The 26,952-nt window shown below is 39.5% G+C and overlaps 1 protein-coding gene across 1 annotated transcript; it reads left to right on the forward strand.

Annotated features, from left to right (window-relative positions):
• The first annotated feature begins 48 nt into the window (after window positions 1-48).
• Window positions 49-26,952, forward strand: DERL1 (derlin 1). The gene is made up of 8 exons (XM_037005268.2): window positions 49-391; window positions 13,856-13,967; window positions 17,780-17,844; window positions 18,894-18,920; window positions 19,514-19,609; window positions 20,739-20,791; window positions 22,243-22,353; window positions 24,668-26,952. Exons 1-8 carry the CDS (start codon window positions 239-241, stop codon window positions 24,804-24,806), a joined length of 756 nt encoding a protein of 251 aa, XP_036861163.1. The 5' UTR covers window positions 49-238; the 3' UTR covers window positions 24,807-26,952.

Consider the following 26,952-nt stretch of genomic DNA (forward strand, 5'->3'; position numbering starts at 1 on the left):
GCGGCGGGACTTCTGGCCAACGTCGTCCACGGTCGCCGGAAGGGGAAGTTTCACCTCCAAACGCTCGCTCGCTGGTCTGAATTCGGTGGCGCCACGTCCCTCGGTCTCCGCCTTCTGCACCGCGGCTTGGGTGGTTTCCGCTTCGACACCTTACACTCGTGGAGCTGGCCGCGTTCTGAGGCGGCCGGGACGGGGAGTCGGGCGGCTGTGCGGCGTCCTGGCCACATAAGAGGCGAAGATGTCGGACATCGGGGATTGGTTCAGGAGCATCCCGGCCATCACGCGCTATTGGTTTGCCGCCACCGTCGCGGTGCCCTTGGTCGGCAAACTCGGTCTCATCAGTCCGGCCTACTTTTTCCTCTGGCCCGAAGCCTTTCTCTATCGCTTCCAGGTACTGGCCGGTGACTGGGGCAGTGGAGACTACAGGTCCCAGGCAGCCCCATGGCGGCGGACCGTGGGCGGGCATGTTGCGTGCGCGCGGTGCCTGGTGGGATTTGTAGGGCAACGGCTCCAGCGGTTTAAAACGGGCGGGGGGCTGTGGTCCCGGGGCGGGGTGGAGGCGAAGGGATCTGGAGCGAGGACCAGGACGGCTGGACCAGGAAGGTTTGGCCCGGTGGAAAGGGATTGATTTCGACCTTCTGTTAAGATGGTGCTGCTCACCCTCTGCACTCAGAGGAGGATTCAGTGGGAAGGTAAGATCTGTGATATCAGTCTATTGGACGCAGATGATAAGTAGCCTGGGTCCACCTGGAGTAGGCATTTATTTGCCTTTGAACTTCCCTTTGCCACCCACGTGGGTGGCATGTGGATGTCAACTTACCCAACAACCAACTGAGTTCTTACATGAATGATTTGAGTTCAGAGGTGCAAAGAGGAAGTTTATTTACTTGCATTCCCCTCCGACCCTGATCTAGTTGTATCTGGCGTATGGTAGTTGAATGTGTGGCGGAATGAGTAGAGAGTAAATTACTCCAGAATGGAAGGCCTTGTTATTTTTTCAAGCATGAAGGTGACATTTTAGAGTAACATTCCAGACAAGAGAATATTAGGTTCCTGGAGGTTATCTTTATTCACTGGATTCTGTGATTTAAATCTTTAATCAGAGGCAGGTCAGATAATAAGATTTAACATTAATTACAACACATTACTTGGCCTTTGAATAACACTCGTCTTCTCCCTTTTCACTGGCTGTTTCTTAATGCTTTGCTCGTTCCTCATTTCCTGGTGTTTAAATGTTGTGATGTGCCCTAGGGATCAGTTACAGGACTGCTCTACACTCTCCCCAGCTGTGGGTGATCTCATTTACCTTCATGGCATTAAATACCTTCTATAAACTGAAGACTCTAAAATACAAATATACACATTTTTGGTCCATATCTACCTACTGATTTCCAGACTTGTACATCCCTAAACCGTCTATTTGAAATTACCACTTGGGTGAGTAATCAGCGTCTCAAACTTAACATGCCCTGAACAGAATACCCTTTTGCTCTTTGCCCTAGAAATAAATAACAACTCCATTATTAAAGCAGGTCAAGCTACTATTTGTGGAGTCATCCTTGACTTCTTTTTCTCTCACATCCCACAGTCTGTCAGCAAATTCTAGCCTGGTTCCTTTCAATCTTTTCTCTAGACAGCTGGAGTGATCCTTTTAAAACATAAATCAAGTCCTGTAAGTTCTCTGCCCAGAACCTTTCAGAGTCTTCTCAACTTAATGAGCAGCCCTTGTAGTGGCCTGCAAAGCCCCTATTGCCCCTTAATAATAATCTCCTATCACTCTCCACATTTCAGATTAGGTTCCACAGTGGAGCCCTGTGGCTAACCCATCTCTCCTCAGGACATTTGCACATGTTGTTTCTCTGCTTGAGGAAGATAACCATGGTTTACTTTCTTACCTCCTTCAAGTCTGTGCCCAAATGGCCCCTTATTGGAAAGGCCTGATCTGATTGCCTTACATAAAAGAGTACCCCTCTTCACTTGTTCTTCCATTTCTCTTGCTGCATATTGTCCCCTTGGTACTTGTTAGTTCTTCAGAAAATAAGACTCCATGACAGCCAGATCTTTGTCTTGTTTACTACTGTCTTTGTTACCTGAAATGGTGCCTGGCACATAGCAGGTGCTTACATAGTGATCGAAGGCATGGAAATAATTGGGCACTTGCTAGGGCTGGGCACTGGAGGTACACTAGTGAATAAGACAGAAAAATCCGAGCACCCATGAAGATTATAAGAGAGGCATGTGATAGAGAGTGACTTAAGGGGTGTAACGCTTAATAGAATGTTCCTGAAAGCCCTCAGAAAAGATAACCGAAATCTCAATGATCAGGAGCCAACTTTGGGAAGATCTGACTCTGGGGACAGCCTTCTAGGAAGAAGGAATAGTAAGTGAAAGGCTTAGAGGCAGGCACTGGAAACAGAAGACTGGGTATAGAGTCAGCCAGGATTGGTAGATGAGGATGGAGAAATAGCCAGGGGTGAGTGCAGTAAAACCAAGACGGAAAGGTAGGCTAGGGCTAGATTTTTTTTTTTTTTTAGATAATTATTTTTATTGAAGAGTAGTTGACACACAGTATTACATTAGTTTCAGGTGTACAACACAGTGATTGAACATTTATATACATGATAATTCTAGGTACCAGCTATCATCATACCAAGTTGTTACAATATTTTGACTATATTCCTTATGCTATACATTACATCCCGGTTACTTATTTATTTTACAATTGGAAGTGTATATATACATATTTTGTGAGGGCATCTCTCATATTTATTGATCAAATGGTTGTTAACAACAATAAAATTCTATATAGGGGGGTCAATGCTCAATGCACAATCCTTAATCCACCCCAAGCCTAATTTTTGTCAGTCTCCAATCTTCTGAAGCATAATGAACAAGTTCTTACATGGAGTACAAATTCTTACATAGTGAATAAGTTACATGGTGAACATTACAAGGACAGTCATCACAGAAGCTTTCGATTTTGCTCATGCATTATGAACTATAAACAGTCAGTTCAAATATGAATATTCATTTGATTTTCATACTTGATTTATATGTGGATACCACATTTCTCTCTTTATTATTATTTTTAATAAAATGCTGAAGTGGTAGGTAGATACAAGATAAAGGTAGAAAACATAGTTTAGTGTTGTAAGAGAGCAAATGTAGATGATCAGGTGTGTGCCTGTAGACTATGTGTTAATCCAAGCTAGACAAGGGCAATAAAACATCCACGGATGCAGAAGATTTCTCTCAGAACAGGGGGGGAGGTTCTAAGCCTCACCTCTGTTGATCCCCAATTTCTCACCTGATGGCCCCCCTGCGACTGTGCCTGTCTTAGGTTGTTCCTCCCTTGAGGAATCTTACCCGCCTCTGGCTAACCAGTCATCTTCCAGGGGCTAGGGCTAGATTGAATAAGGTTTTGTCGTTTGAACTTTATTTTGAACACACCAAGAAGGCTTTGGAGCCTTTTGAACAAAGGACTGACAAGATAGTCTTAAAAGCCCTGTGGGATGGGCTTGCTATGTGGTGTGGGGGAGAGGGAGATATCAAGTTAGGAGCTAGGAGAGAGGTGGTGTTTTGGACCAGGTTGGCTGTGAAGACAGAAGTGGGTAGACTTGGGACTGTGGTGGACAGATTGCAGCTGAATGGATATGAAGGGTGAGTGTGTGAAGAAGCAGGACTCAAGATGTCACTGTTTTCCCAGGGGATGGTGGAGCCCTTTACCAAGATCAGAAGTTGTGTGTGTGTGTTGAGGGGCTGAGATTCGGTGGGGTGGGGCAGGAGAAGGTAGAGATAAAGAGTTATGTCGTAGTCTGGAAATGCTTTTTTAGGCATCCAAGTAGAGAATTTAGGCAGTTGGGTGTTAGAATATAATTTGGACACACAGCCAGAATTGCATACTGTTTTCTATTTATTTGCTTCGGTAAATATTTATTGACCAAGTGAATTCACTTGGTCCCTGGTGGCATGTGGGGCAGTGTGTGTGAGGAGCAGTGTTTGTAAATAATTTTGTGAGAAGGACCTGGTCAAAACTGCCCCTTTGGCCCTTCTTGCAAAATCTTGCTCACTTGTGTCGTTAGATTAACCAAATAATAAAGCCTTTCTAATAGACTATAGATGTATAATGTTAAAAGAGGTGACCTGATTAGAAAGAGTCATAATTCATGTCATATCTTCCTTGATTTCCTCATTTCCTTGCATTGTTTCTTGGGGGATTGTTACCTTGCTACTGGGGAGAAGTGTGGTGGGGAGGACAGTGTACCGACTGCCCACGTATGAAGAGGCCAATAGCTATGCCTTGTTTCTGCTCCTCTGACTCCTATTCATTCTGAGTAAGTTTAGCTTTCACACACACCTGGAGGAAACTCCTTTGCCAATGAAGCAGTTGAAGGAAAAACTGCATATGAGAGGCTAATGTGTGAGGACAAACAGAGTGTGGTGTGCTTCTGCTAGAGGCTCATCTTGTCCTTGGAAGCCAGATTTCAGCAGCTTAAAGAAATTGGGGATGATTGATTTACAATTGCGGATTCATGTTGGAAGTGACAAAAGTTACTTTTCCTCCTTATCTGTAGGTTTTCCCTGAGCAGCTTGTTGATGTGGAACTCCAGAGGTTTAAAATGTTATTTCTTAGTTTGGAGAGGTGGCACACGTAGGTGTGTGTGAGACTCACTATACCATTGTCCACAGTTCCTACTCCCTCACACTTAATACCCATCAATGAGATCATTCATAATGACGAAATGTCTTCATATTGGTCCCTGATTAGCTAGAAGAGGGTGGCAGTTTCCTGCTGCCCTAGCTGTTTCTGAGATGATGTCTTCCAGGGCTGTGAGCATGGTGGTATTTAATTATTTCTTTGGACAAAATCCTATCACCCCCTTACATCTGCATTGTGCTTCTCCATGTTTTCTCACTCAGTGCCCTCAGTCATCCTGGGATACGTGTTACCCCAGTTTATAGACAGCTGCACTTTCATTTTCTATTACTGTGAGTCAAAGATAGTTCTGAGTCTCTCGTTTAACTCCTTTGCATAATAGCTACCAAGACATGTAGTTCAGTGTTCAGCAAAACATTTTTGAGGGTGATTTCTTCCAGATCAGTCATAGCAAATTATTTCTCCCATTCTGTTAAAGTAGAAAGCCCATAGGATTTGAAGTAGTTGAGTCATGGTCTCCAGGCCTGGCTTAGCCCCTTACTAGTTAGTTGTATGCCTTTAGGCAAGTTATTTATCCTTTCTGAGCCTCACTTTTTTTTACCTATAATGGGGGATAATTTAATATCATGTGGAAGTCTGTTCAAACTCCATTGATTATAAGATGCTCCATCATTTGAATATAACTTTTTGAGGGGGAGTAAAGTAGAAGTTACATTAAATGAATAATAAGTTGATTGTAAGATATATCCTAATTTTAGAAACACAAAAATGAGTCTTCAAATTGAAGAAATATGTGAACTATTTTATGCTGCTCTAATATAAAATACATAGTGTTTCTAAAGTGTCCAGTAAATAGTCTGGTAAATAATCTGTTAAAAGATACTGCCTATTTTTATTTATTAGCTAATAATAATTCCTGCCATTATTGCCTTTTCATTGTGGGCAGTAAGACTCCAATTTTAATTTGTAGTTGAAAGTGAATATAACTGCTGGATTACTATCCTGTATTTTTATCTCATTAACAGCATCCTGACTTGAAATAGGAACATACGAACTCTCAGTTTCTCTCTGATTTTGTTTCCAGGAATGAGAAATGGCACCAACCAAATCTGTGATTGGTCTTCATGCTTGTTTTTGCCAAGCCTTTGCTTATGTTACAACATTTAACCCTACCCAGCTGATGTAAGAGTGTACTGGGGAAGAGAGACATTTGCACACCCAACTGGAAGGGGAATGAACTTGGTCTGTAGGCTGAGCATAGAAGTGGCTTCAAAGTTTGGAGTAGAACTTCAGTGGCTAGCGTTCTAGTATGTGCAGCTTTAAACCCTTTCCTCAGCAGTCCTGTCCACATTAAAGATAGTTCTGCTGTGGTCTGTAGATAAGATTGCCCATTAGCTCATAGATTTGTTTTTCTTCTTTAACTTTTTCTATATACAAGGAGAAAAGTGTAAGTATTACATACTTACAATTTAAAAAAACTGAATACTTGTATAGAACCAGAACCCAGATTAAGGAACAGAGCATTACCAGCACCCGCAAAACCTTCCTGCTGATCCCTCTGGTCCCTACCCCTCCAAGGGTAGCTACTATCTTGGCTTTTAATATCATAGATTGTTTTTGCCAATTTTTTTGCTCTCTATAAGTGGAGTTTTACTGTGTGCTTTTGTGTGTAGTCTCTTTTAAACAGTATGTTCGAGAGTCACCCGTATTGTGGCATTAGAGATTGCTCATCCTCAGATTGTTCCATCAGATGAGGCCACCATTTATTTACCCATTCTATTGGTAATGGGCCTTTTTGGTAGTTTCCAGTTTTGGCTATAATGAATAGTGCAGTTGGGAACATTCTAGTACCTGTCCTGGTGAACATAGGTATGCATTTCTGTTGAGTATATATCTAGGAGTATAATTGATGGCTTCTAATAGCTCTTTCTTGCCTACTTAGTGTGTCCAAAAATATATAAATAAATAAAGGGCCACACTTTGTTAACATCAACATTTGGCACATGGGTGCTCATCTTTCTTATTTGCTTGTTGGCCAGTGTACTGTCTTAACTCCAAATTAGCCAGTCTTTATTGTTTCAGAAAAATCTCTGGTTTGATACTTTAAAACCCCACTGTAGACTCTGGATGGCATTTTTAATTATTTCAGTAACGATAGGTAGAATTTAGTTCAGGTATGGCTGCAGCCACTCTCTCAACAGAAGTTGTTGGACTTGTAACTAAAGAACAGTGTCTTAATGTTTTCTTGAAGGCTTTACATGCCAATGAAGACGTGTACTTCTTGCTTTTGTTAAGTGAAGAACTCTAGGCATATTACCTAAACTCTAATGAGGGCCCAGCTTTCCTCATGAAGAAGCTGGGGTGAATATGATTCTGGCCTTGGGATTGCTCTGGGGTTAAAACAAGATGCTTCCCTCCGTGCAGTCCTCTGCCTGCAAGTCCTGGGCTCTTGTTGTTGTATCCAGTTGCCTTCTACTGGAGCTGGGAGCCATGAAAAAGGCTTTCCAGGGTCCAAAGTCACCTCTGCCACTCCTAGCCCTGAAAATAAAGCCATTCCTTCCTATTTACATTATCAGAGGAAAGGAAGGGGTTATATTTTTTAGCAGGGTATCTTCTCGGGGATTTCAGAAATACATTGTGTTTCTGCAGAGATGAGCTATCTCTTGGTGTTTACAAATTATAATTTTAAAGTAATACAAAAAGAATATTAAGTTTTTCAGATCAGTGAAAGCAAGTGTAACTCAAGGGTAAGCTTAATGAATGGGGAAAAAAGTGAGGTTATTTTGACAGATACTAATTTCCAAAGCACGGGTGCACACAGTGGCTAAAAATGATGTTATGTCGTCAATGTTTGTGAAAAATGTAGTCAGAAAAAAAAAAGGGGTTTCTTTTCCAAAATCAAGCCTTAAGTGTAGTTTAAAATGTGAATTTGTACAAACTAGGTCAGTGTGTGTCTCTTAAAAGATTGTAATTATCATGCACCCACACATATAACAAAGCTCCTTGTTAATCCATTTTCTTAATTCTAACCTTTTACAAAACCTGTGAGATAAGGAAGGCAGGAGTCATAGGACAAATGCACTGAGTAGATGAAGATGCAAATTTAAAAGTCTATATTTCTCCAAGGCCCCAAAGCTATTTAAGTCAAGGCCGGGGCTTGCTTGCTTCTGATCTTTATTCCCAATGCTCTTAATAAGCAGGGGGAATTAGGATTATACAAGAGCAGAAATGCTGGAAATTTTTACTAACTGTAATTATACCTCATAATAATGATGTCACTGTGAAAGGCACTGCAGAAATAGGGGTTTGGTATTCTAAACTCTTTAGGCTGTCAGGGATAAAATTCTAGTTCTACCACTTACTAGCTGTTTGTTAACTTTTTCTCATCCTGTTTCTTCATCTGTAAAATCCACCTCCTGAGTCAGTGCATGTAAATGAGCAAAATATCACTTTTTTTTTAACCATTAACCAAAGTAGGGCAAGTGTTAGTATATTATTCCCATTTTATGGATGGAAATTAAGGCTCAGAAATTGTAACTTACTGGATAACCTAGAAGAAATAGACAACTTTCTAGAAAAATACAACCTTCCAAGACTGACCAAGGAAGAAACAGAAATCTAAACAGACCAATTACCAGCAACGAAATTGAATTGGTAATCAAAAACTACCCAAGGAAAAATCCCTTCCCTGGACCCTGCTGAATTTTATCAAACATTTAGAGAAGACATAATACCCCATTCTCCTTAAAGTTTTCCAAAAAATAGAGGAGGGAACACTTCCAAACTCCTTCTATGAAGCATCACTCTAATACCAAAACCAGGCAAAGACCCCACAAAAAAAGAAAACTACAGACTAATATACCTGATGAACATAGATGCAAAAATACTCAACAAAATATTAGCAAACTGAATTCAAAAATACATCAAGAGGATCATATACCATGATCAAGTGGGATTCATCCCAGGGATGCAAGGATGGTACAACATTCGAAAATCCATCAACATCATCCATCACATCAACAAAAGGAAGGACAAAAACACATGATCATCTCCATAGATGCTGAAAAAGCCTTCGACAAAATTCAACATCCATTCATGAAAAAAACTCTCAAGAAAATGGGTATAGAGGGCAACTACCTCAACATAATAAAGGCCATATATGACAAACCCACAGCCAACATCATACTTAACAGCAAGAAGCTGAAAGCCTTTCCTTTAAGATTGAAAATAAGACAAGGATGCCCACTCTCTCCACTTTCATTCAACATAGTTCTGGAGGTCCTTGCCACGGCAATCAATCAACACAAAGAAATAAAAGGCATCCAGATTGGCAAGGAAGAAGTTAAACTTTCCCTGTTTGCAGATGACATGATATTGTACATAAAAAACTCTAAAGAATCCACTCTAAAACTACTAGAACTAATACCTGAATTCAGTAAAGTTGCAGGATACAAAATTAATACACAGAAATCTGTTGCATTCCTATACACTAAAGATGAACTAGCAGAAAGAGAAATCAGGCAAACAATTCCATTCACAATTGCAGCAAAAAGAATAAAATACCTAGGAATAAACCTAACCAAGGAAGTGAAAGACCTATACTCTGAAAACTACAAGACACTCTTAGAGAAATTAAAGAGGACACTAATAAATGGAAATTCATCCCATGCTCTTGGCTAGGGAAAATTAATATTGTCAAAGTGGTCATCCTGCCTAAAGCAATCTACAGATTCAATGCAATCCCTGTCAAAACACCAACAGCATTCTTCAATGAACTGGAACAAATAGTTCTAAAATTCATATGGAACCACAAAAGACCCCGAATAGCCAAAGCAATCCTGAGAAGGAAGAATAAAGCAAGGGGGATCTCATTTCCCAACTTCAAGCTCTGCTACAAAGCCACAGTAATCAAGACAATCTGGTACTGGCACAAGAACAGATTCATAGACCAGTGGAACAGCATAAAGAGTCCAGGTATTAACCCAAGCATATATGGGCAATTAATATACCATAAAGGAGCCATGGATATACAGTGGGAAAATGACAGCCTTTTCAACAGCTGGTGTTGGCAGTACTGGAGAGCTACATGTAAGAGAATGAAACTGGATTACTGCCTAACTCCATACACAAAAGTAAACTCGAAATAGATCAAAGACCTGAATGTAAGTCATGAAACCATAAAACTCTTAGAAGAAAACATAGGCAAAAATCTCTTGGACATAAACATGAGTGACTTCTTCATGAACAGATCTTCATAGGCAAGGGAAACAAAAGCAAAAATGAACAAGTGGGACTATATCAAATTAAAAACCTGTACAGCAAAAAACACCATCAGTAGAACAAAAAGGCATCCTACAATATGGGTGAATATATTCATAAATGACATCTGATAAGGGGTTGACATCTAAAATACATAAAGAGCTCATGCACCTCCACAAACAAAAAGCAAATAAGCCAATTAAAAAATTGGCAGAGGATCTGAACAGACACTTCTCCAAAGAAGAAATTCACATGGTCAACAGACACATGAAAAGATGCTCCACATTGCTAATTATCAGGGAAATGCAAATTAAAACCGCAATGAGATACCACCTCACACCAGTTAGGATGGCCAACATCCAAAAGGCAAACAACAACAAATGTTGGCGAGGTTGTGGAGAAAGGGGAACCCTCCTACACTGCTGGTGGGAATGTAAATTAGTTCAACCATTGTGGAAAGCAGTATGGAAGTTTGCCAAAAAACTCAAAATAGAAATACCATTTGACTCAGGAATTCAACTCCTAGGAATTTACCCTAAGAATGCAGCACTCCAGTTTGAAAAAGACATATGTACCCCTATGTTTATTGCAACACTATTTACAATAGCCAAGAAATGGAAGTGACCTAAGTGTCAATCAGTAGATGAATGGATAAAGAAGATGTGGTACATACACACAATGGACTATTATTCAGCCATAAGAAGAAAACATCCTATCATTTGCAACAACATGGATAGAGCTAGAGGGTATTGTGCTCAGTGAAGTAAGCCAGGTGGGGAAAGACAAGTATCAAATGATTTCACTCATCTGTGGAGTATAAGAACAAAGAAAAAACAAGGAAAAAATACAGCAGCAGACTCATAAAACCCAAGAATGTACTAATAGTTACCAAAGGGAAAGGGAGTGGGGAGGATGGGTGGGAAGGGAGGGGTAAGGGGGAAAAGGGACATTACGATGAGCACACATAATGGTGGGAGGTGCACAGGGAAGGCAATATAGCACAGAGAAGACAAGTAGTGACTCTATAGCATCTTACTACACTGATGGACAGTGACTGTAATGGGGTATGTAAATGTAGTGGGGACTTGATAATGGGGGGAATCTAGAAACCACAATGTTGCTCATGTAGTTGTATATTAATGATACCAAAAAAAAAATTACGTGGTACATTCACAAACAATTAAAGCCCTAAAAAAAAAGGTAACTTGTAAGCTAAGATTTGAATCTAGGTGTTTTTATATCATTTCTAGTGTTCTTTCTGTTAGACTATACTGTTTCTATGAAAAAGTTGTGAGTAAATCACCATGAATTTTAACTCATTTTGTTTTACTGGTTTAATAAAATGACTTAAAAAGTCACTTTTTGAGTGTTATAAGGTGTTATAAAGTGTTATGAGTTCCTTTATAGGGTATTTATAGGGTAGTAGGTACTTACAGGGTATTATAGGGTATTAAGCTATGAAGGTTACATTCCTATACTTGGAAATGCAACTTGCTAGCTCTGTGCCTGGCCAGGCCCACAATAATGTCTTGTATTCCAGCCACACCCAAATTGTCAGCAAGACCCCTTCATTTATTGTGAGCTTGCAATTATTTGGAATTTTGTACCTGTTTTTCCAAGATCAAACTTCCCCTGTCTTGTGCCCGTTCTTTGTTCTTTGGAGAACTTCCCCAACTATTGAGAACTCCTTGATATAGGGGCCATGTCTTTCATGCTTTTGCAGTAGACGCATAGCTCTCAGGCCAAAAGCGGGCATTATGCTGGCATTTACAAAAGTCTGGGAGGGCCATCTACTTCAAGCACTATTATTTAACATCGTTCTGGAGGTACTAGCCAGTGAATTAGGCAAGAATGGAGTAAGTTATAAAACTTTATGTACAGATTGAGCTGTATGCTTGGAAAGCCCAAGAGGCTCAGTTTTCAGATATTACAAACAATAAGATAATTCAGCTGTGGTGGTTGGTTGTAAAAAGAGATAAAAAGCAATAGCTTTATAGTAAACTATTAAAGCTTATAGTTCTTGGCTGGAAATTGTCTCAATACCATATTGATAAAATAAAGATTCTAGTTCATTTAGAAAAAGAAAATACTGAGACCAGCCAAGAAAATTATGACTCTGGAAGAAAGATGGGAGGGTGATTATTTAATTATTAACTTTATCAGATTTTATATTATAAAATCAGAAACTAAAATATTGCTGTAGGAATTCAATTCCAAAGAGAATAGTCTCAAGGTAAACTTTAACATAAAAGGGAATAAATATATGATAAAAGCTTTTTAAGTCAATGGAGAAAAGAGAGGTTAATCTGTAAATAGGATTGAGAAAACTGAATGACCATCTAGAAAAATAAGTTGGATCTCTTCCTGGCTCCATGAATGTGCTTAACACTGTGAGCACTTCTGTATTCTTGGAGTGGATCTTGTAAGCGTATCTTATAAGCATGATACATGATGGGTACATTTGCCTACATTAAATTGAGCTTTTACATGTCAGCATGGCAAAAATACCATAAAAGGGGAAGTCCAACAACAGACCAGAAAATATTCACAACAATGAGAAAGGGAAATTTATATATAAAGAAATGCAAATCTAGTAGAAAAATTAAGAGAGGAAATGCTAAAGTTTAAAAAACATGATTGGTAAATATACACTAAATGGTGAGGGTGTAGAGAGAAGACAGGCATTAATCTACATTTTAGGAGAAAGTAAATTGGTTAAACATTTTTATAGGCATTTGGCAGTCTCTACCAAAATTAAATACAAATGTCTGTTGATTTAGCTAATTAACTCAGGATTTTATCATATATGTATATTTATAAAAAGGATATTCAATAATATTCATTGTGGCATTTTAAGAGTTTAAAGGAATTTTGGATATCCCCATAAAAGGAATACTATGTAGCCAATAAAAACATTTTGTCAAGGGAATGAAACAAGGTTTAGAATAGTGCAATATACAGTAGGATGAAAAGGATGGATAATAGTAACACATACTATTATTTTTTGAAAGAAATACAAGAAACTCATCTAGAAAGCGTTCTGGGAGACAGTGTCAGGAGAGAAGCTTACTTCTCACTATGGACTTCTCTGTAATTTTTTTTGTTGGAGGGGAGGGAGGATTAATATTGTAAAGTTGTATATCCATATTGCTTAAATGGCACGGTGCTTTGAATTAAAAACTCCTTTTTTACATGTACCTTTTGAATATGGCATTTTTGGGCAAGGTTTGTCATTCTTTTTCTAAATGGAGGAAATTGTCTTTCTAATTCATGTTTGACAGGCTCCTCTATGTATGCCTGATCCCAGTGAAGACTAACTACATACTTTTATAGTATTACTGGGTTTTTTCAGCCTGTTTAGAAATATTTATTGGTTTGCAAGTTGATATGACTGCAGCTGATAGGAACTTTTCTTCATTTGACTTCTTTCTTTATTTCTTTATTTTGAAAAACAACAGAAATTTATTCTTTCACACTTCTGGTGACTAGATGTCCAAAGTCAAGGTGTCAGTGGGATGGGTTCCTTTTGGAAGCTCTAAAGGAGAGAATGTGTTCCGTGCCTCTCTACTAACTTCTGGGGTTTGCCAGCAATCTCTGGAATTCCTTGGTTTGTAGATGCTTCAATCCAGTCTCTGCATCCATCTTCACATGATTTTGTCCTCTCTGAGTGTGTCTTTGTCCAGCTTTCCCTCTTGTAAAGGCTCCAGTCATTGAGTTAGGGCCTGCTCTCACCCAGTGTAACCACATCTTGATGACATCTGCAAAGACCTGATTTCTAAATAAGGTCCAGTGACTTTTTGATTTATATTGGTGGAGTCCCTTTGGTAGCTCTCATGGAGGAGAATGTTTGGCAAGGGTTCATTTTGCTTTTTTAAAAGAAAAAAAAAAAATTAACCGGGCTTGAAAAACTAACAGCTGTATTTATTTTGGTCTGGACAGATTTGGAGGCCAATCACTGCCACCTTTTATTTCCCTGTGGGTCCAGGAACTGGATTTCTCTATTTGGTCAATTTATATTTCTTATATCAATATTCTACACGACTTGAAACAGGTATGTTATCCATAATTTTTTAAAGTGTTGTTTCTAATTTACTAATCTATATGTTTATTTATCAGAGGAATTTTGAGGGCAGTTATCATCTACTGAAAAATAGCATAATGATAGTAAATGCTCAAAAAGTGGTAACTAGGCCAGGACTGTACTAGACACTTCGATTATTTGATTTTTAATCCTCACAACATCATCATGAGGTGTAAGTAACAGTGTTACCATTTTATAGGTGAAAAAAATACAAGGCCAGAAGTGTACACATCTTGCACACACCTTGTCCCTAGTAGTGGACTGTGTACCTTTCCCTTAATTTGACATCTTGGTCGTCTGTCACGTAGCAGTCCTTACTCTTGCACAGCTGGGCTGAAGTGTGGCTCTCTCATAGATTGCAATTGAAAAACACTACTTACTTTGCACAATTAAAAAGCCTAGACTAACTCTCTGCATTTGAAACACTCCCTTTAAAATACATAGCCAGGATTTAATAGTATGGTAATTTGTCAGGTAGGACTACTTGTATAAAGTTATAAACTTTTTTATAAAAGTATTTTCTTAGAAGTTTCTTACTGAATTGTTACCTATTTCCTACATTTTCCTACAATATGCTGTTCTGAGTTGCTTATACTGAGAAGCAGTAAACTGATACTGCTGTGTCCAAATGTGAATATAGGTTTATTAAGCCTAAATGATTTTGAAAATGTTGGCTGACCTCAGAGACCTTATAAACTTGCTGGCTGTTAGCTCAAGATAGAGAAGTCTGAACCACCCTTAAGTCTAAGTCCGTTTTTAGAATTGTAAATCAATCTCATAGCTGCAGGGAAATAGAAGGATGGGCATTTGGTGTCAAATACGTATTTCCCTAAATTGGCATTTGCTACTAGGTATTTTTTAGAAAGATGAAATCACTATGTTAATATAAAGTGTCAGTTCATGGACTATTGCTACTGGAAGCCTCCTAGTCTCAGTTTTATAGAGAAAGGTGTAAAGTGACTTGGTTGAGGTGAAACCAATACCAGAACTCTCACCACCAAATCTAGGCTTTGATCCTTAAATCCACCAGAATGTTTGATTTTTCACTCTCCCTTATACCATTTGGACCCGATTATTATGCTGACTTGCTTAATTCTCTATGCTGCTGAAATAATTTGAGGATAAAGTTGTTAATTTTTTTATATTAGTAGTAAACTCTAGATTAAATGTGGATGATCCATGACCAGTTTTAAAAAATATTATTACAGAAAATCTTCAAAACACAAAAGTGGAGAGAAAGATTAATGAACCTTTTTCATTTTATTAAGATAAAATTCATATAACATAAAATTTAACCATTTTGAAGTGTACAATTCAGTGGTCTTTGGTATATTCCCAATGTTATGCCACCATCACCACTCTCTGATTCAGGACATTTTCATTAGCCCCTCAAAAACCCAAAGCAGTCACTCTCCAGCTTCCCCCCTTCTCCCAGCCCCTGGTAACCACTACACCTACTTTCTGGGTATATGGATTTGCCTGTTTGGGATGTTTTATGAGTCCTTTTGTGACTGGCTTCTTTGCCCTGGCCCATCCATGTTGGAGCAGGTGTCAGTGTGAGCCCTTCCTTAGCCGTCACTCACCTGTAACAACATCTCAGAGCCACTCCTATATTATCTCTGTCCAGGTCAGTCCCCCCACCCCTGATTATTTGAAGCAAAATGCCAGATACATCATTTTATCCAGAAATATTTTCATTCTGCCTCTGAAATACAGTGACTTAAAAATGATAATACTTGTATTAAATCTAATTGACAGTAATTCACGGCCACTTGTTATTTGTGAATTGTCTTCTCTTAGACACCCTGTACCCATTAGCAGCTATGCCCCATTTCTATTCAGACCCATTCTACTCCCCAGCCCACAGGCAACACTAATCTGCTTTCTGCCTCTTTAGGTTTGCCTATTATGGACATTTCTTATAAACAGAATCATATAATATGTGGTCTTTTGTGACTGACTTCTTTCACATAGCATAGTATTTTCAAGGTTCTTCCTTGTAATTAGTACTTTATTCCTTTTTATTGCCAAATACAATTCCATTAGATGGGATTATCATATTTTGTTTTTCCATTCATCAGTTAATGGGCATTTGATTTTTCATTTTTTGGCTGTTATGAATGATGCTGCTATGAAGTTTGTGTAGAGGGGAACTTTTGAGATCTTTCCATTTAAAGAAAATTTCACAGACAAGAAAACAGTGATTTGGAGAAGTGGTGACATGCTGATAGGCCACAAAGCTATTTGAGGTAACACAGCCAGGATTGGGACCAGGTTTACTGATGCCCAGCCTTCTCTCTACCACACGGCCTCAGGGTAGCATTTTGACAAAATGTTTGCCACCTACATGTTTTCCTACCTTGGCTAAATTAAGTTTGTAGCAGTGTTGGCTTATTTACAAGATTTCTGATTAGAACTGCAAGATAGCAATTGGGGACCAGTGAATCTGTAAATTCCCAGTTGCAAGCTTTCCAAATAATACAGTACTATAGTTATGTGATTGCATTATTTTAACTATTCAGTCTAAAGAATTCTTAGAAATCACAAAACCAAAACCACATCAAAAGAATTACAGCTATTATTAGAATTCAGAAGTTTTGTTTGAATTTTACTTCTGATTCATCATAGTGATTTCTTACCATTAAGCATCCTTAACTCTGTGGTAAAGTGTGCCTTTGAGGTACCAGGGGAGAAGTAAGGGAAAGGAGGAGAAAGTTTGGCTGGAAACCTGTTTTCTTTTAGATAGATTTTTTTTTGTCTTCCTGGCACTTGACTTTTATTTTTAATTGACCATATGTCTTGTAATTGTGGTGGTATATGGAAGGGAGGGAAGGAACTGTGCTAGAGTGACCTGAAAGTTACTTGTTTCTTTTCTTGGCCTCTCTTCTAGTCTTCCAGCTGAAGGCATGAATAGTCACCCTTAGAAGGAAGAGCTGGGCCAGTGTTGATTATTCTGCCCATTAATAAGACAGAGCCTGGCATATGGTGTAGTGATAAGAGCATTAAGCTAATAATTAGACTCCACTCTGCTTCTAACAAGCCTTGTGCCTTTGGTCACGTAACTATTTCCGCATCTGTAAGAAGGGGGTTAAGGTCCTTTCATTCTACCTCACGGATGTAGTATGAAGATTAAGAGTTCAGAAGCTATGGAAAGGTTTGGCTGGCCACCCCCTGTGTGCCTGCAATCGTTAGCCCTCACTAGAACGTAAGCTTCTGGAAGATGGAGACTGAGTCTTCTCAATAAGCCCAGTGGTGACTAACTGGTAGCGTGTGTGTCTGTGTGTGTGTATAACGACAACAGTAACAATAAGTACCTCCCAGCACAGTCGTGCTGGAGGAGACCTAAGAGGCAAAACAGAGAGGGCTTCCCCCCTGCCAGCTTATGGCCTAGTGGAGGGAAAAGGGATTAACCACAAATCACAAATGTGTCATCAGGTTGTGAGCCGCGGAGGCCGACAGGCTGTGTGGGTCTTAGGGGATGGGGTCTCAGCAGCTGTGGATGGACTGTCCTCCCCTTCGGTCTCTTAGCCCCTGGTAGTTGGAGCAAGTGACTAGACTTCAGTTAGGAGGCTGCAAATTAGCCTTACTCAGGTGACTGTAGTCACCTTCACAGCTTTACTGAGGACATGGTTTTAGATATTAAAATTTTTTTTCTTTTACTTGAGAGGTCTTTAAATATTCTCATTTTTGCCTTCTCTATAATTTTTGAAGTATTTTTCTACATTGAAGTCACTTTGGTCTGGAATTCTGAACCGTAACATTTGGCTTATTTTTGTTCCTAGGAGCTTTTGATGGGAGACCAGCAGACTATTTATTCATGCTCCTCTTTAACTGGATTTGCATCGTGGTATCCTTCCGTCTGTTATTTTAGGCCAGAAATAAACCAGTTTTTTTCAGGTTTGGGGAAACAGTATTCTGTACAGCACTTCAAATTACAGTATTTGCCTCTGTGTTTACTCTAGTTAATAATTAAGAATACTGAAAGCTCTTTTTAAGAGATGTGGTAAACCATAGCCACTGGGTGATATGTTCTCTTGCCATTGCCTTTGTGGGATTTTTCCACGTTTGGTTGAGTTTTATTACTGTTCCATCTTCTCATTCCCAGTTCTCTGTGTTCTGATGTGTGACAGCTTGTTGACTGCAGTACAAAGAGATTCCATGCCATGAGACAGCGTCTGAATTCTATGGTCCTTATCAGAAAATTAATTTAGAATCAGCATCCTTTACATTGCTGTCCTTGTCTTGGGGTCCTAAATAGTAATTCAGTCCCTCTGAATTACCCACCCGTCTCTCGGAAAGGACACAGAATATCTCTCTGCCATGTATCAAGCACAGTTGTCAGCAGCCTTCCAGCTGTGGACCTTATGGATGGTGGAAGCAGCAGAACGGACTTGATGGCTCAAATCTTATGCAGAGTTTGTGAACTCAAAAATTACTCTGGGGCTTCGCTTCCATGGAAACTTGGCCAAGAGCCAGGAAATGTAGTATTTGGGTGCCCTTTATCCTCCTTTAAAGGAAGGAAAAAAAAATGTTTTCAACTTTGACCATGCTGTGGAGCCTTGCATGTGGGTGGAATCATTTTTGTTTCAGAGGGCACAGGCATCATCTTCCAACTGAAGGAGGGATGCTAAAATGCAGTGGCCAGGCAAAGAGGATGGATGCAAGGAGACCAAACTGAGCCATATGCTGAAGCAGTCAATTTCTGCCATTTTCCTGTCATCATATAGTCTAATAGAATATTCATAATGAAGATTATTAGGTACCTTTGTATTCTGGGGTGTTTTAAGCAACCTGAACTATAGAAAAGTGTTTTACTTCAGGACACGGTAATGAAGTGAACTTTTACTAGGTGCAGAATGCTTTCTTTGTATGTGATCTTTAACTTTACAAACCAAGATTACTGGCTTAGCAATGGATATGCAGGTAAGTGTCCCTTGAAACTACCTATTTGCCTTTTTAAATATTTCAAATTTACTATTAATTGTCTTTGAAAAGTTTAAGTTGTTGCATTAATTACGTGGTTACTTTTGTGGTATTTTGAAATTACAGAATTATAGGTGTTTTATTTTGAAGATCTTAAATGAATTATCTAAACCATTACTTTTCTTCCTTCTTTCTGGTTTCTTCATTGTTTGAACATTGAGAATGATGGTTATCCAGTATTTTCTGTGTATTATGTGGATATGTATTTTTTAAAAATTGAGAATATACAGTAAGTGAAGTTTATTGCTTACTTTTTGGAGTAATAGAGCTTGACTCTGATATTTCTGAATCCATTCAAAATAATATGATTGTGCAGTCTTTTATTAAGGTATTTTGAAACATGTGTTTACACGATTAATTAAATAAAAGGATCAGTTTATAATTCTGGTGAGTTGAATTTCTCTTTGCTTTTTGAATAGCCATGTGGGAATTTGTTTAGAAGGGTGAGGTTAAAAAAAAAAGATAGGTTCCTATCAAGCCTCAGTTTTAAGTGCCTCTGGAGCCTTGACTTTACATGTTAACTTCTTTTGCAGTTGCTGATGATTCCTCTGATCATGTCAGTACTTTATGTGTGGGCACAGCTGAACAGAGACATGATTGTATCATTTTGGTTTGGAACACGATTTAAGGTACTTCAACCTCGTTGGAAAAATTTCCTTTTCATTTGTCTTTGCAGAAATCCTTCTCTTTGGCCCAGAGATGTACTTTCAGATTCGTCCAGAAGAGGTCACTGCAGAGCAGTATACCATAGGCAAGCCCCTTCTCCCTTCCTCAGTATCCCGACTCGGGAATCCTTTGCTGACTGTTAATTCTCCAGCCCTCTGTACCTCAGGCCCCTCAGGCTCATGTACGCGTGTGTGGTAGAGAAAGGGAAGGAAAGATACTCTTATGTGGGAACCTCCCTTTTAAAATATGTTTTTATCATTCCCTGTCACATTTCACACATTAGCTAAAACATTGTGTTTTGCCCCCAAACACTTCCCTTTGTGCCATCTCTTAGAATTTTTCACCTGTAACGTCTTTTTTATTTTCTTCCTCATGTAAATAGTACCTGTTCTTCAGTTGAGTTGGGCTTGAACATAGTTCCTGAGTTTCCTGACCAGAATTAGACTTGCCTTTGGGTTTCTGCAATACTTTGTGTTCCCCTTATAGTACATTCTGCCTTCCAGTTACTTACGTATAACCCTTTCTTTACCAGTTTGTGAAGTTCCTTGCAGTTCCCTTAGCACTTGGTGTGATGTCTTGAATCTGGGAAGGGACTCAGATCTTGACTCTAACTGGAGGGCCATCTTATTTGGGAGACTATTAGTTCAAGATATCAATGTGTAATGAGATGAGATGTGAAATATGTAAAAAAAAAAAAAATGGAAAAGATGAGGTATTTTTAATTAATTGTGACAGATTGCTAGTTGGAGTCTTAATGTGATTCTATTCTGTGATTCTTTGTTTCAATTAATGTCTATAGAACACTCATGTATGTTCTGAAGCTGTTTGTTAATACCAATTTACTGGGGAATGTATTGCATCTGAATTATGGGCAAAGTACTCTGTTCCTCTGTTTATTAATATATATGTAAGTATAATTTCAGGTAGAAGTTTTAAATACAAAGATGCTAGATTGATCTGAGAAATTTTTGCAGTGACTTTCCAAAGAATTTATATAAAGCCCTTGTTAGTATATAATTACCGAGTCCAGCCCCCTAACAGTTGTATCCTTTTGAGGTGTGATTATTGATGTTTATGTATTTTTTTTCCTAGGCCTGTTATTTACCATGGGTTATCCTTGGGTTCAACTATATCATCGGAGGCTCGTGAGTGATACTAGACTTATTTAATTGGAACAAACCCTTGAAAGCCTTCTATTTTTCTTTATCTTCCTTCTCAAGTCTTTATAAAACTTTAAAGAATCTTAACATTGATACGTAGGAACCGTATACTTAGGAAATAATTTCATTTTGATGTAATTGATTAAATTGTAGGACTTTAAGCCTATTTAGCATTGACTGTTATTTTGTTAGGTCATTGTTAGACATAGTGTTTTCCATATGTGTGCTTTTGAATAAGTATTTTTATTCATTGTCCAGATCGAACAAACACAGACCTAATTTGTATCTGAGCTGACTCCTCTAAAAGCTGTGCATAAAATTACTGTTTATTATTATTAAGGTATTTCCAGAATGCCTTGAAAACTGCTCACCAGTCACATAAATGCAGAGTCTCAGATGGGAAGTAGTTTTGTAAGTGGTTTGATAGTACAGAAGTCTTAGCTAAATAGGGTCAAATTTCTAGTCTGGAATTAGAACTGAGGCTTAGGAAAGCCTTTAATATATCCAGTCACAATTTTAAAAGGAAGATACCAAGATGCAGGTATTCTAAGAACTCCCGTTTTTTACACTACAAAATACTTTAAATGTTTTAATAGATTGTAATGCTGTTAGTTCTCAGTACATCTGGCATATCTGCTCTGTGTGGTCCTAACTCCACTGCATATTGATGTGCTAGATGCTAGATTGTATCAAGTAAAAAGACTTTAGAGCATAGCAAGTCCTGGGCTTGGAAAAGCTGCCCTGCCACGCAGAAGGACAGAGTCTGGAAGTAGTTTCAGATGTTGATTTGTCCCCGACAGGAATCAGATTGCAGGTGAGGACAAAGAAAGATATGTAACAGTAAGAGTGAATCTATAAAACCTTGAAATGGCCTGTATGTGAACCCTGAGAAAACTGAAGAAGGTCAGTGTTTATTTTAGGATGACAAGGTGAGGTCAGCTCTCCAGAGCGATCTCTGTGATGTCTTACACTCAAGGATCCAAGAGGCCAGGGAGGGTTGCTGTGGCTCCAGGCACGGGGGAGCAGGCGTTTTCCCATGCTTTTCTCTTGCTACAGCCTTCATATTTGCCCACATTTTATGAATACCGTGTTCATGACTGAAAGCATTCAGAAGCTTGCTTAACTTCCCCAAGTCTTAGGCAGAAAGTTGCAAAAACAGCATTTTGAGGATGGGCTGGAGCTTGAAAGAGATGTCAGAGGGGCAGCTGACTTTGAAGAGCACAGACCCCATTGGTTCAGCAGGATGGTTTTCCTTCTGCCTCAGAATGCATTTGCCATTCAGACTACAAAAGGGCTCATTACGGGGCTGTCACAGACTCCCAGGGACGGGAAAGGGCTGCCATGAAGGGTCCCTTCCCTGTGCTATTAGTTAAAACTTGCTGCATCTCCCTTCACTGCCTGAATGTCTTTAAGCTAATTTGGCTCTCTGTTTGCAGGGTAATCAATGAGCTAATCGGAAATCTTGTTGGACATCTTTATTTCTTCCTAATGTTCAGATACCCAATGGATTTAGGAGGAAGAAATTTTCTATCCACACCTCAGTTTTTGTAAGTGTTTTTTTGCTCTCTTATTTAACAGCCATTTTACCGCCTGTGTTCTTATGCATCCTGATAAAAACTCGATGAGGGGTAGGATTTAGCTCTTTGTCTAATGGAGAAATGTGAGCCAAGAAATGACTCACCGTGGTCACACAGTCATAGGAAGCTAGGGATTGAAGCCACAGCTCAGTCTTTATGGAGCCCTTTTAGCCAGGGGCTGCTGACAACTAGATTCAGCAGGACCCTGAGCGTTACAGCTCTGCTGGGCAAGCAGGGCCCCTGTGTGCTGCAGCTGGCCAAGGGGCCTGGACAGAGGCACAGGATGACAGAGTGTATTCTCTTGGAGCATCAAGTTTACCGAAGATTTGGTTGGGGAAGTGGTAAGGGGGTTAAGTTAGCTCCATTGGTTGGCAATTTAAAATGTTTGTAAATTAAATATAGAATATCAAACTTCCAGGACTATTCAAAGTTAAAATGAGAGACTTGAAGTTTGTATAGTCCCAGCACCCTGGGAGTATGTGCTTGTTTCTCTTTGTGTTTAGGGTTTTCTCAAGTGAGTCTGAGGGCACAGCTTTGGTTTTGAGATAGATTTGGGTTGGAACCCCCTTCTCTCATGTGCCAGTTTTGATGCTGGGAAAGTTACTTAATATAACCTCTGAGCTTCAACTTGCAAATCTAAGTTTGGGGGAAGCCTGTCCCAGGACCGCAGGAGGTGCAGCATGCTGTTGGCAGTGCCATAGTGGATACTTGGTAAACACACTCCCTTAGCCTTGTTCCTAAAGTTGGGACTGGCGTGGGCTTTTACAAGCCAGAAGAGATGCTGACACACTTGAACATGTAAGTGGTATGACCATTCTGTCAACGAAGCAAAAGGCTGTTGAGGAATGGACCAGTGAAATCACCATCTGGGTGCCACAGCCTGCCTGAGAATTACACCTAATCTCCAGACAGGGATTGGCAATAATAGTTTGCATTTAAAAGCTTAGAAAAAAAACCAACTTTCACATCTTGCTCATTTTAATGTTTTATAGTTTGTCATTCTTCCAAAGGGGTCAATGAGAGCAATAAAACTGGAATAGGCCCCCCAGCTCTCCCCTCCTCTTCCTTTTATAGGTTAGTGGTAGGTTATTGAAAGACTTCTGTTGTTAAATATAATATACAAACAGAGAGGTACAGTGTTGTTGTTTGGTGTTTTTTTGTTTTTTTCCTTTAAGAGCATAAAAAGAAACATGTCTCTTCTGAGCCTTGAGTTGCCTTCAGGCTAAAAAAACAAATGACCAATCTGCTTCCTAATTATCGAAGGACACCGTAACAGCAGGTTTGGATTTTTAATCTAGGTTTATCAAGTCAGATGGCAGATGCATCAATTAAAAAAAGTTGGTGCTTTTGGGGGCATCCAACAGTTATTTTGCTTTAAATGGCTGTATTCTGACTTAATGGCTTGGAGATATTTCACAATCGTGGGCAACAAAGTATATGAGATTCTAAGTGGCAAAATCAACAGCACACTGGAGCCTGCCTTCTATTTGAGCTGTTGGAAGCCCTTCTGCTAAATTTTGCATAAAGATCAGATGACAAAATGTAGCTCCTTGCAAAGCAGTAACTGCTTTGAAATTACCATAAATTTTTGTTGATTATGTATAATTGGGTGTCTTTTTATACTAATTACTTGCATTTAATTTCACTATCCATTTAAGCAATGGTGATGGCTTCCGTATTGTCTTACAGTAAGAGGCGAAGCAAGACAGCCCTAGCGTGGATTTCATTTAGAGTGTTTTATTATGTGCTTGGGAGGAATAGTATTGTAACAGAATGTCATGCATGTTGAGGAGTCAGCGGCTGGAAATATATTTTAATTTAAAGAAAAAGCTGTATTTGTTTAAAGGGAAGATGTGATTTATAGAATTCTAAGATGTAACACTAGTGTGCATTCCATGAAAAGCAGACAGACCTTCTGTACGCAGTGATTTTTCTGTTTAAAAGGAGTCATTTTCTTTTTTGGGAGGGAGCGTGAATGTTTATATCAGGGATGATGTAAATAAAGGAGGGCTCCAGTCACTAACTGCTGTCACCTGAGTCATGCTGTGTGTCCCCTTGGCAGCGAGGCCTGTCGTGCAGGGTGCAAGCTCCAGAGCCAGGCTGCCTGTCTGTGAGTCATTGAGTTAAGCACTGAGATGGTAAAATTAAATGAGACATTGTCACCAGCCTTCCATTGGCCACAGATGCTATGGGGACACCAGGAAAGGGAGATGTGTTTGTGGTCAGATGACTGTGTGGCAGTAATTTTCTTGTTTTCTCTTCCCACCCCCTCAATCTGCTCCAGGTACCGCTGGCTGCCTAGCAGGAGAGGAGGGGTGTCAGGATTTGGTGTGCCCCCTGCTAGCATGAGGCGAGCTGCTGACCAGAATGGTGGAGGTGGGAGACACAACTGGGGACAGGGCTTCCGTCTTGGGGACCAGTGAAGGAGTGGCCTCTGGCCTGCCCACCAGCTTCTCTGCACAGATGAATTTTCCTCCCAGTGCTGGGTGTGCTTAACCAAGTTCTAGCAAATGCCCTTGGACCTGACCCACACTGAATGTAGTCTTTCAGTACAAGACAAAATTTTTTAAATCCTGAAGAAAAATATAAGTGTTCCTCAGGTTTGATGATTCTCATTCAAGTCCTTACTGCTCCGAAGAACAATAGCAACTGTGCTAATTTCAGAACTGGCTGTATGTTTTGGTGTCTTCTCTTCCTTTTCCGTCTGAATAATGGGTTTTGGCAGGTCCTGGTCTGTTGGCACCAAGCTGGGCATCTGGGGTTGGGTCACCAAACATTTGTCAAAGGGACTCTTGGGTCTTTCTTGCCCACATGCCTCTCTCCTGCTCTTCCTAACCCCCAAATTTGCAACTAGAGGAGGTTGCCCATAAAATGGTTCTGCCTTTGACAGGCTTTCTTATTTATTGACTTTTGCCAAGGCTTGGTCACAAAGAACTTGTTTACACCACCTGCCTCCACCTTTGGTGGCAGAACTGTAGCAGTAGGAGAGAAAACTGGAGCAGCGGATGAAGAGCTTTCTCAACTTTTGGAATTTCTGTGACCCATATCAGTTGTAGCCATTTGCCCTCTCTTCAGATGGTTTTATAAAAAGCACCACTGAGTCAGTGAGGGCCACAGATTTGTATAAATGAGGCATGAGGGTTGTTGCTAGGCATTGTTTTCCTAAGTTAAGTGATCAAAACTATAGTGGAGTTGCATCTTACACAGGGGCTAGGTTTAAACCATGGTGGGCATAATCCCTTTGCATCTCGTGTAGGGCATAGTGGTGTTGTGTGTACCCAGAGTAGTTGGATTGTATTGTGCTAGAAAGTACCAAATCACATTTGCTCAGGGAAATGCTCTCTCTGAGAGGTACCTGGGCATTGATGCCATTTCATTCTCTTTCTGGATGTATGTTATTGAGTATAGAGTGGGGAACCTGATACCCTATTTCAATTGTCATATTTTGGTGCCCCCTCCTCCTTTTAAGTGGACATATCCTTCAGTTAATTGTGAGGAACGTGCAGCACCTCTGTAACATAGATCATATTTGAAGAGCTAAATAAGCTCATATAAGTGAATCACATAATTTTGGGTTGTAATGGCTTTAGAATCATTTGTGTTTGAGGGCCTCTATTTTGAGTCGTGAATATACAAGTCACAAATACATACATCAGAACAGCTTAAATACCTATAGCTTTGTTTTCAAAGGTGGGCTTTTTCCATGAGAGCCAGGCTTGCTTATCACCAAATAAAATTTTTTGAAGGCCATGGTGTTTCACATAGTTCCCTTGTTTTATGTTTTTATTCTGAAAGCAGACTCCCAGGAGCAGTGTTGAGTGGCTGCCATACTTTGGGTCAACTAAAAAGGCTTTGAACATTGTGATCAGTTTCTTTCAGGAAGGAGCCTTGTGCTGTAACACGTTGCTGGAGCTTTGCGCCTAGCCTTGGCTAGTGTGATATAGTAGTGATGTGTGGTATACTCGGACGTGGGGATTTGAAAACAGCTCCTCATTTTTAATAATGTTTACTTGTGTACCTCTCTATATTTGAATGATAAAATGGGGGGCCGGGAGAATCTGAACCTTACCTGTCACATGTTCTGATGTTGACCTGTGGCCACAATAAAATTCACTTGTAAAATTTTAGAAGCCATCGTTCCTGCTATGTTGCATGTGCACCTCATTGTACAGGCATGGAAACCCATGGTATGTGTAAGAAGATTCTCATGGTAAGTGAGCTGGAGTCTCTACATGCCCTCATTAGCTCAACTGCTTGAGAGCAGTAGTTTTTCTAAAAGTTACAAGTATTCTTTATAGAATTCTTCAGTTGAAGGCAAAATGTTCATTACATTCTTCCTCTTAAACACACTTAGGAAGCTGATTATTTTATTAATCTTGTCTGGATTTCCTACCTTCTTTGGAATGATTTTAGCTAAGCAAGCTCTTTGAGATTTGTTTTGATAAGGAAAGATACGACAGTGGAATCTCTTTATGAATGAAAAAAATCCTGATTTTGTATAGAGAAACTACTCTTTTGTAACTAATCCTTTTTATTGGTCAAAATTGTAAATTAAAATGTACAACTTGA

The sequence above is a fragment of the Manis javanica genome, chromosome 2, assembly GCF_040802235.1.
Source record: "Manis javanica isolate MJ-LG chromosome 2, MJ_LKY, whole genome shotgun sequence".
Taxonomy (NCBI): domain Eukaryota; kingdom Metazoa; phylum Chordata; class Mammalia; order Pholidota; family Manidae; genus Manis; species Manis javanica.